Source organism: Vulpes lagopus, chromosome 5 (assembly GCF_018345385.1).
Source record: "Vulpes lagopus strain Blue_001 chromosome 5, ASM1834538v1, whole genome shotgun sequence".
NCBI lineage: Eukaryota > Metazoa > Chordata > Mammalia > Carnivora > Canidae > Vulpes > Vulpes lagopus.
The window spans coordinates 27,277,614-27,288,886 of record NC_054828.1 but is presented as its reverse complement, the minus strand read 5'-3'; the positions used below and the strand labels follow the sequence as shown (position 1 = coordinate 27,288,886).

Below are 11,273 nucleotides of genomic sequence, written 5' to 3'. Positions count from 1 at the left end.
CAAGATCCTTAGTACCTTGCTGACTATTAGCCAGAGGCCACCCTCAGTTCTATGCCACATTGGCTTCCCTAACATGGCAACTTGCTTCATCAAGGCTGGCTAAACAGAGAGTTTGCTAACAGATGGAAGTTACAATCTTATGTAATGTCATCACAGAAGTAACATCCCATCTTCTTTGCCATATTTTATTTGTTAGAAGCAAGTCCCAGTTACCACTCAGAGTGAAGGGAAGGGAATTTCACAAGAGCATGAACACCCAGGAGGAGGGGACCATAGGGGGCATCTTAGAGTCTGTGACACTGCCACAGTAATCTACTTGGATCTACCACAGCATAAATCCACAGCATGAGGAATCTACAAACTTTTTGCTCTAAGTGTGATATAGAGAAAGTGCAGAAATTCTGGTTGAAAACCCCTAGTCTTTGGAGACATTCCTAGACTCTGATAGATAAAAAGCATCAAAATTGTGAAAGCTGGAAAACACTTGGAAAAATGGCCACTGATAAAATAAGCGTAAGAAGTGAAATCCTAGCTTGGCAGTGGGGAAGCAAAAAACCAACGTGATTTATGTTGAAAATCCTCAGAAGACTCAGAAATTGATGGCATTGACTACTTCTGGAAGTGAGGAAAACTTGGGGTAAGAAAAGATGTTTATGTTTGAAAGATGATTAAGTAGCAGCTGAAACCCTGGATCTCTTCCCTGATCCCAGCAGAGATTTTTGTCTCTGGAAAGGGAAATACAGACTGTCTCTGGGTAGGATAATATCTGGCATACCTGGGAAGGGGTTCACATAGAATAGAGGAAAACTAAGTGAAATGCACATTTTAAAAAAGATTTTTTAAATTTATTTGACACAGAGAGAGAGTACAAGCAGGGGGAGTGGTAGGCAGAGGGAGAGGGACAAGCTGGCTCCCTGCTGAGCGCCCCCCCCCCCCCCCCACGAGATCATGACCTGAGCTGAAGGCAGATGTTCAACTGACTGAACCACCCAGGCACCCCTGAAATGCATATTGAATGCTGTGTTCCTCAGCTTGCTACCTCCACTTGGATTCCAGAACACTGGCAGCCAGGTCTTTACTCTAGAGAAGTCTAAAAACTATATGGTTTTTTCTTCCAGGCATAAGAACAGCCAAAAGAAAATATGTAAAGATATACGAATATAGAGGATTTCCCAACAAATAGCCCAGGAGGATCACTTTATGGAGTTGCTCACATAATCCCCATCCATATGCTCAGAGTTTCTGATAAACTTTCTAGTTCCTGCATTCTTAAGTATGTCCAGATAACAATTCCTGATATTTGAAGAAAGCCTCCAACAGGAAATAGAGATGTCAGAGCAAATGAAAAAAAGGCACCCAGGAAGAAATAGAGATTGTGCAAGAGGAAGACTTGGGGGAGTGGGGAGGACTCTCAATAATACACCCAAAGAAATAAGAGAAAACATTGCATTGATGACACCACTATAAAGAGAAACATTTGGAGGACAGAAAGGAAACAAACAAAACAAAACAAAAGATAAAAACGTGATAGCAGAAATGAAAACCTTATTGGAAACTTTAGGAGAGAAAGAAAATTTCTAGAAAGCAAAAGGACAGAAGTTAAAATTAGGAGAGAAATACATCAGAAATTTAGAAGACCAGTCCGGGAGGTTCATGCTGAATAAAAGAAGAGAGGATGGAGAACAATTGAGGGAAGGAAATTATCAGCAAAATTTTTTAACTTTGAAATTAAATTTGAAAGGACTGACTGAATGCCTAGCACTCAGATTCTGGATAAAGCCAGAATCTTACTAAAGCACATCATTGTGAAATATCAAACATGTGACAAGAAAAAATTCTCCAATCTTCTAGAAGAAAGGAGGGGGTATATTATATTACAAAAGATTAAAATTGAAATGACCTCAGGCTTCTCAAGAATAACCCCAGAAGCCAAAAGGCCAAGGGGGCAACGCTTTCAGAATTTTAAAGGAAAATTATCTCCAAACTATAATTTTTTACCAGGCCAAATCACCAATTCACATGACAGTAGAAAAAATGGTATTTTGCACATGAGAGATCTCAAAAAATTTTACCTTCCACTCAGTTTTCTCAGGAAGCTGATGGAGAATGTGTTCCATCAAAACAAAGGAGTAAGCTAAGAAGGATGCAAAAAATAGAAGGGGAACCTAGGACAGCTGCAAAGGGCTGATGGTGGAGGGGATCCCGGATGCTCTCAGAGCTTTCTGACTTACCTCTGAGAGCAGTAGGTCAGAAGCCTTCAGGAAAGATTTCCTGAGAGATTTAGAATTCATGAATAAAAATAAACTGGAGCATGGACATGGTTGATCATCCGCAAAGAGATGATAAAGATAAAAATTCTATCCTATTTATGCAGCCAAGAAGTTATAATCCTTTCATGCTGCTCTATTTTTTGCCATTACATACATACAAGAAAACAGCACAATTTGCTGCATATTCTTTAGTAGTTTGCCCTAAATTCACCTTTATCAGAAGAAGTAATAAATTTTTTCTTATTTTTTTGATAAGCAAATGCCTAGAGGCTAAACTATCACAGTGACAGGAACAAAAAGGTAAGCTATCTTCCTGGATGTTTACATTTCCAAGAGATGGCTCCCAGACCTCTTTAAAAAAAATTCTGAGTTATGAAGTTGATAAAAGGCTAACTCAGAAAGAAGTTTTTAAAAAATGTACACACACACACACACGCATACGTATACACACCCCTTCATTTATATACATTCGTTACTGGATGGGACCATCCTACTCAGTGTGAACTGCAAAATGTTTAGCATCCTTTTGGATCACTATGAAACACCAGCAATGTCCAATCCCCCTTCCCTCTCCCCACCCTAAGTACCGTGGCAATAACAAAACAAAGAGTATGAGGAGGAAGGAGGGAAAGAAGAAAACTGCTCTTACACATTTTCAAATACCTCCTGCAAGGGATAAGGCCACACCGAGGTGACCAACTCATCTGGATTTGCCTGGGACCTTTCCTCTTTAACCTTCCCTTTTTTATTTTTATTATTTTTTTTAATTTTTATTTATTTATGATAGTCACAGAGGGAGAGAGAGAGAGAGGCAGAGGGAGAAGCAGGCTCCATGCACCAGGAGCCCGATGTGGGATTCGATCCCAGGTCTCCAGGATCGTGCCCTGGGCCAAAGGCAGGCGCCAAACCGCTGCGCCACCCAGGGATCCCAACCTTCCCTTTTTTAGCACAGATGGTTGGCACCCAAAAACCCCACCACACAGACAGACACACACACATCATACATATTAATAATCATCTAATTACAGGGGCACCTGGGTGACTCAGTCAGTTAAGCGTCCAACTCTTAGTTTTGGCTCAGGTCATGATCTTAGGGTCATGGGATCCAAGCTCAGAGTGGAATCTGCTTGAGATTCTCTTTCTCAAATACATAAATAAATAGTCTTTAAAAATATAATCATCCGATTACATGCATGTGTCACTTAGGGAAAAATAAAAAGGCCTTAAATGGAAGAAATCTGGGTTTGAATTCTGCTTTTGTAACTAAGACAAGTACCTTAACAGTTCCAGTGGGTAGTTCTTTCTGTTCGGTTGAATGAAAATGGTGTATCCTGTCAGGGCCAGTGTGAGAATTCAGCATCTAATAAACAGCTTAACCACTTGTTTGAATTCAGGCCTCAGTTCTTCACCAAAGTTCCCACATCAATTTTTATTTATTTCTTTTTTAGAGAAATTTTTACTGTGTCTCAAGTGTTAGTATATCTGTATCCCAACTAGAACAGGAGCCTTTGTGAGCATGGATTTCACCTTTACAGTTTTTAAGACAGTGATTGGCAGATAGAAGTTTTTGTTCTACGAATAAGGATTCGTTAATGGCTATATGATGAATACCCTATACTTTTACCAACCACTCCCACAGTGGCACCTTTTACAGAGCTCCTATTGTCACATCATGGTGCTCCATGTTGGCTTTGTTGGGCCGGATATTTCCTTAGGAAAGATGCTATCATCAGCATGTACATGAGTTATCCCCACTTACTGGGCATATGTGTCTGTAGTGGGGGCTGCATGAGGCTGCCCTGGTGGTTATGACTTCAGGAAGATTTCATTCACCCAAATGTTTCCCCTGTGGGCCCATCACTACTGCCTCACAATCTATTTCCCTTGTGCCAGTGCAATGTGAATCCACAAAGAGGGTATGTTCAAGAGGTTTCCTTAGTCATATTTCTGTGGTGGGAATCCCTTAAGTGCAGTCAGCCTTGACAGTAGGTCTGGGAAAGCTCAAGGGGTGGGGAGACTAAGAAGGAAGTGGCCCTGGAGGAAGTCAAGGGCACCAACGGTCATGAGCAGGTTCCACAGGCCCCCAATGCAGAAGATGAGCACCTCCTTCTGCTACCTGAAACCGGCCCTGAGTCTGTACCTTGTGCACACATGTGGTGGGCTATTATCCCCAGCTAAATTTTATGACTGAACAGTTTCTGAGGCCACAGACTCTGATACATAGTGCTTCATGCAGTGCTGAGCACACAGCAGTTACTTAAAAACACTTCTGCTTAAAATGATGATTGTTCTAAAATGACATCCTGCAGAGTGTTGACAGCATAGAATTGATAGAATGGGACACACATTCATTACATTTATAGAACATACAACCCCTCAAATTAAATAATTTACCAGTATAGTGCTGGTCGATGTCCTTGAGGGCAATTCGGATAGATGACTCACTATCCTACCCCCTGGCTCTGTTAGTCCTAAGTGGGCCAAACCAGGGGATAATTTAGCTGAGCTGGGGGGAGTACGGGTACAGGAGAAGGTTCTGTGGCCCAGGGTCCAGGAAAGGAGGAGGTAAAATTAGAAAAAAGGAGACGGTCCTAGGGCTAAGCTAATGCTACAGAGTTAACAGGTGACTCTCTGGGATGCCTGGGTGGCTCAGGCAGTTAAGCAGCAGCCTCCAGATCAGGTCATGATCTCAGGGACCTGGGATGGAGCCTCACATTGGGCTCCCTGCCCAGCGGGGTATCTGCTTCTCCCTCTCCTTCTATTCCCCCCAACACACACACACACACACACACACACACACACACACACACACACACTCGTGCTCTCTCTCACTCACTCACTCTCTCAAATAAATAAATAAAATATTTTTCAAACTTTTTAATTAAAATTTGAAAGTATGATTCTTATTTTAAAAAATCAGTGATGGAGTTTGCCAGATAAAATACCAGGTACTCAAATAAATTTGAATTTCAGATAAACTATGAATAATTTTTTAGGATGAATGTGTTCTAAATATTGCATGGGATTTACATTAAAAATTCATTCATCATTTACCTGGAATTCAAATTTAACTGGGCTTCCTGTATTTTTATTTGCCAAATCTGACAGTGCTAGTCAATGAGGTATAGGAAATCCACATTAGAGCTAACTTCCATGGAAGTACCTTTAAGGGGACAGTTTTTTCATTTACATACTCAACCACAAAATGCAGACAATTCCTCCTTTAATGTGATTCAATTATTTTGGTGACCTTCAGGTCAAATTCAGATTCACAGTTACAAGCCCCATTGGCTAGTTTTTTCTGTGTTACAGTTGAGGTCTTCTGTGTTTGGTAATGACCTTGGGTTTGCTCTGATGTGTTAGAAGCCATGTCTCTTGAAGTATTTGGCTCGTGCAAGGACGTCATTGCAGAAGTCACAGCTCAGGTCCTGGCTGCTTCTGATGTAGCCAGGACCTCCAGCATAGGCACAGAGTCCACCTGGAATTTGTGAGATGGGTTAATGCTGACCTTACAGTCCTCATTGCTTCAGGGTCTCCGCAGTTGACTTAGATTCTCTTTCCTGATGGCTCAACAGCAGGTTGAGTAATCTTGGGGAATCTTGTGCAATGTCTTATATTTATTCTTATTAATTCCATGCCCTGAAACCCCAGCCCAGGGTTACACTTACCTCTCAGGTACTGGTCAGAGGTCCAAGTTGGAAACCTCCTTTGAATTTCTTTGATCCTAACAGTAAGGACCTCAGTTATCTGAGAAACCTGAGACTCGCTGATCCAGGATGTGGGAGCATAAAAACCAGGGTCCTAGAGGGAGAGAGGTGGAGGAACAACTAGGTGAGCCATGTGGGAGGGTGACAGGACTTCATGGGACCAGTGCTGCTTTTTCATTTCCTTCCTTTTTCTCTCCTCCTTTGGGCAAACTAATTAATGCCACTTTTGTTCTTTCTGAGGATAAACAGTAAAGCTATAAGGCTTGGTCAAAGAAAGAATGAGCAGACATTTCACAGCTGCCTCATTGTAATAGTGAAAGGCAGAGCTGGGTGCCCAAGGTGACAGAGGTAGTGGATGTACCAGTCCAGTACCCTCCTTCAGTGGTGCAAACACAAGCCTTCCAAACAGATCAAAAAGGGGTTTTTCTATCTGTATTTGTAATCCTCCTTCCAGATAATCTTCTCTCTCTCTTTTTTTTTTAAGATTTTATTTGTTTATTCATGAGAGACACGAAAGAGAGGCAAAGACACAGGCAGAAGGAGAAGCAGGCTCCCTGCAGGGAGCTCAGTGTGGGACTCATCCCAAGACCCCACGATCACATCCTGAGCCAAAGGTGGATGCTCAACCGCTAAGCCACCCAGGCATCCCTTCTTCCAGGTAATCTGAGTGTCTAAAAGTACTTCTAATTTTTCTTATAGACCTTAGGTTACCGTTCCACATGATTTTCAACATGTTTAGGAGAAATGTCTGGATCTAGAGAATTCTTTCATCTTCAGAACAGATGGACACATGCTTTTCCCAAGAGCAAGATTTTACAAAGGAGGCAGAGCAGAATATTAGAGTTGACGCTGACCCTAACATCACCCATGTTGTTCTTGGTCTCGGTTCTTCATTTTCCAACTGCCGTGTGACTTTGCAGCATTGACCCTCTCCTTGTAAAACCACTTCCTCACCTGGAAAGGATGTATTATATGCCTTCCCCTTCACCCCGTCCTCATTAGATTACTGGATGGGTCCCAGATCAAAATAAGATAAAGTATTTGAAAGTACTTTTAAATTGCAAAGTGTCGTTCCAAGTACTGATGGGAAACCAGTTTCAAGATCACTGAGGAATACATTTTCCTAAAAGCTTAAAAAGTGACTGCACTACGTAAAGGCTTCTCAACAACTACAACAACAACATGAAATGCAATAGAAAAAAAAATTACAGCTCCATTGTCTTCTTGCCATCACTGATTCCCCCAGTGTGCAATTAATTCGATTGTGGAGTTAATGCCCAGTTCCCTGGGAGACTCTGAAACAAGTGAAACCAGGAAAAATTCGTGCAAAAATAAAACTGGATCTTCAGAACTAAGAATTGTGTAGAAAGAAGACAAAAGAGAAGGAGTCCAGTATTTGCTGAAAATCTGCCAGATATTAAGCATATTTTCACATCATTGCATTGAGTCTTCATAATAATTCTGAGGCTGGTGTTTTATAGATGAGGAAACAGAGTCATAGGGAGATTGAATGAGGTCATGTGGCTACAAAATAACAGAGCAAAGATCCAGAATAGAGTACAGTGGATGATATCCTGGAAACACAGCACAGTTGATTTTGAAAGGAAACCATGGCTCACAATGAAGCAGTGATGTTGCCACTTGTATCAGGCAGAGAGCTGTGGCTCTCGCAGCTCCAGGGAGCACCTTTCACTCGGTGTCCCATGGAGCTGTGCTCCAGGGTGTCAACAACAAATGTGACGATGCCCCCTTAGTGTTGTGCCATGCAGCACAACGGCCATATGTCATAACTGACGAGGGTTACCTGCACAACCCCGATGCCGTTGCCCGTGTTGCCCACATTGACCATAGCGTTGCCGCCATGAGACTCCCTGGACAAGACAGCAGCGATCACTGCAGGATCCACACAGTACTTCTGGCCAACAGTGTGAATCACCGGCTGGTATCTCAGGAGGTAGGGCATGTCTATTTCAGCCAGCCTTTCAGAAGCACGAACTCCTAATGCAAACACACAAGGAAGGATGTGGTTTGTGTGACTTATGCTGATGTGGGGGCTCAAAAGGAGAGAAATCACACTCCAAGGATCTGGGCAGTGGGCTAGTACTGAGAAGCCCATGTCTCAGTCTGAACTCCCTAGCTGCCATTTCTAGACCCGAGAGTATGATTCTCCTCCTTTGAGCTTGAGTTGGCATCCACTGAGGCAATGTCCTTTGTGGCTTCCAGCACCCCCCCGCTGGGCTCTCAGGGGCTGCTCTGGCCCACGGAGGATGATTCTCCGAGCATAGCACACTGGCTCCATCCAAAGCACCCCAAACAGAGGTACCCAGTAAAATGCGCCTGTCCATCAGCTACAATGAGCACCAGATATGAAAGAGTCTCCCAACCCCTTCAAGAAGTCCATGGAGAGTTTCCCTAACAGATTTGCTCACTCTTGCCCACCTTTCCACCCTAAAGTGACACCCAGAAATTGCTATGAGCTTAAACCTTTATAAAATAACAAGGATGCTGGGAAAAATGAAAACCAGTATTAATTTACCTGGCTAGCCCACTTACTTTGTAAGTATTTTTAGTGATTTCAAATGCACTCTCATTCACATTCTACTGACCAGAGTTTACAGCAAAATTATAAAGTGAGTACTTTTAACCCCTTTCAGTGGAGGCAGAGGGGAACTAAGTGGCTTGTTGAAGAATCAGAGCCCACATTCAGACAAGATCTTTGGACTCCATGTCCAGCACTCATCCTGCCACCTGGTAGTGTAGGGCTATGGAAAATAGCGGGAACCAAACAGATATGTTGAGAGGATCAAAATTTGTGGGGAAGGACAAGGAGATGTGGGTGTGGGGTATCAAGGCAAAGGACAAAATCCTGTTGAAGCCACCCCTGCCAAAAAGAGGCACTTTCTGAGATAAAGCAGAAGAGCGGAGGTGGACAATGAGCTCGTAACCTACCACAGTAGTTCAGGCCATGACGCTTGCCAATCCCACAGGACGCCCCAGGGGTCTCAACGTTTCGGATGTTTCCATAGCATCCCCAGTTGCTGCTTTCAGATGAATCTACAAATTTGAGAAATTTTCAGCTTTAGGCATTGAATTAGACTACTTTTGATCATCTTCTGTCCACGAATGAAATGCCATCAAAGCAATTTACCAAAATCCATAAGAACAAGAACTTCACTCTAACTTGAAACACTTTTAAAATTTATGGTACAGTGACTAGGAAATTATCATAGAAACCTCCTCCATACTAAGTTGTCACTTGTTGGAGCAGCTATACTCCTCACAGAGCCCTGGGCTGTCCAGTATCATTGAGTTGATGTCTTAGAATCAAACTAGATTATCTGTTCCATATAACTAGTCTTCATCCTCTATCTTAGGTGAACTCTTGATATTTCTCCCTCAAATATTTCTGCCTGGCTGGTCTGGTGAGATATTTATGGTTGTTCTGTAGAAACATGTATAAAGCTTGGGCCTCCATGGGGTCTCAACCCAGACTCAAAGTAAAGATACTTGGACTTAGAGGTGGCTTTATGTGGTCTTCTGGATGGTATGCTCTTCTAGGTGGGGGTCTCTATGACAACAAAGAGGGGAAGACATGTAGTGGGACACAGGACCACGTCTCCATGTGCAGGCTCCCTCTTTCTACTTCTTCCCTTTTTGTCTTTGCCCCCCTTTCTCTCTCTCTCTCTCTCTCTCTCTCTCTCTCTCTTTTTACCTACTGCCTACCAGTGTGTCCTTTTTTATTTTTTAATCAGTACAGTTTTTTTCTTTATAATTAGTAACAAATACCCTTAATATTGTAATGGGTTATGTCATTCATTGCTCCCTGCCCTGTAGCCACTCCCTGAGTCACATTAAATGCTCCTTAAAGTTTCTTATATTCCCCCAAATATCTTTTAGAAATTTAAAAATGCTTCTTAAATAAATGGATCAATCAGTGAATGAATGTAAGACCTCATCTGAGAAATTGTTAGAATTTAGAGCCAGGAGATCCCTGGGTGGCTCAGCAGTTTGGCGCCTGCCTTTGGCCCAGGACATGATCCCGGAGTCCCGGGATCGAGTCCCACGTCGGGCTCCCTGCATGGAGCCTGCTTCTCCCTCTGCTTCTGTCTCTGCTTCTCTCTCTCTGTGTCTCTCATGAATAAATAAATAAAATCTTAAAAAAAAAAAAAAAAAAAAGGGCAGCCCTGGTGGCGCAGCGGTTTAGCGCCGCCTGCAGCCCAGGGCGTGATCCTGGGGACCCTGGATCGAGTCCCACATCAGGCTCTCTGCATGGAGCCTTTTTCTCCCTCTGCTTGTGTCTCTGCCTCTCTCTCTCTCTCTCTCTGTCTCTGTCTCTGTCTCTATGAATAAACAAATAAAATCTTAAAAAAAAGAATTTAGAGCCAGGAAAATGTTTTCTTCTTTTATTTATCAAAAAACATGTACTTTTCTCTTTTGGTCTGCAAGAAACCTTAAGACTAAATCTGAAATTCAAGCATAGCAACTATGTCAATCTCAGTGGCTGGCTTCATCACATATCCTTGATCCCCTCCATGCTAGTTTCCTATTTGAAATTACATTAGTCTTTTTTTTTTACATAGTAAAACATCTCAGTCCTCCTCCTCCAGAAATACATGATCTATTAATAGCTTCAATAATTACTTTTGGTGAGATGGTTCTTATAGAGGTAAAATAAGTACTTATTGATGATGTATATTTAAAGTCCAGCCTCCAGCAATGCTGGTATAAGGCCACTCCACATTCTGGAGAGCCTCCTCCTTTTGTGGGGCATCTGGAAAAAGGCCATTTTTCAGTGGCTGTTACTAAATCCAGTATTTATTGGCCAACATAGAAGAAAAACAACATTTTTTACCACAGTCTTAAGTACCAGAAATACCATTCTGTTCCTATGCTTATTCTTCCCATCTCCAAGGTCATGTGGAAAAAATTAAACACTCACCAGTAAGGGCCAGAAGCCCCAGAAGCAGCCACAGCGCAGACATACTGATGAGCTGGCTCTATGGGTCCTAAAATGATGTTAGAATAAGTATTAGCTCAAAGATGTGAGAACACCAATTATCATCATAACAATATTCAATATTTCTATGGAAAGAGGTTTTAAAAAGAGAAAGGAATAAGTTTTCCCATGGCTGAATGAAGAAAAGTTAGTGATTTGAATCATAAGGAAGAAAGCAAAAGTAAGCCTTGTGCTCCATCCATCCTTTCAATTAATTTTAAAATAACAAGACTTCTGCTTGGCCCACAGGGACTCACCATACCATCAAGTTACCAGATAGTAATTAGTTCAGGAAGCCAG

General features: G+C 42.2%; 1 protein-coding gene across 1 annotated transcript; it reads right to left on the bottom strand.

The window, feature by feature from the left end:
• Nucleotides 1-5,629: 5,629 nt before the first annotated feature.
• On the bottom strand, nucleotides 5,630-10,983 carry LYG1 (lysozyme g1). The gene is made up of 5 exons (XM_041754273.1): nucleotides 10,917-10,983; nucleotides 8,927-9,031; nucleotides 7,791-7,975; nucleotides 5,939-6,071; nucleotides 5,630-5,748 (listed from the first exon to the last, which is right to left on the bottom strand). The coding sequence occupies exons 1-5, from the start codon at nucleotides 10,957-10,959 to the stop codon at nucleotides 5,630-5,632; spliced, it is 585 nt and encodes a 194-aa protein (XP_041610207.1). The 5' UTR covers nucleotides 10,960-10,983.
• Between the last annotated feature and the right edge of the window lie 290 nt (nucleotides 10,984-11,273).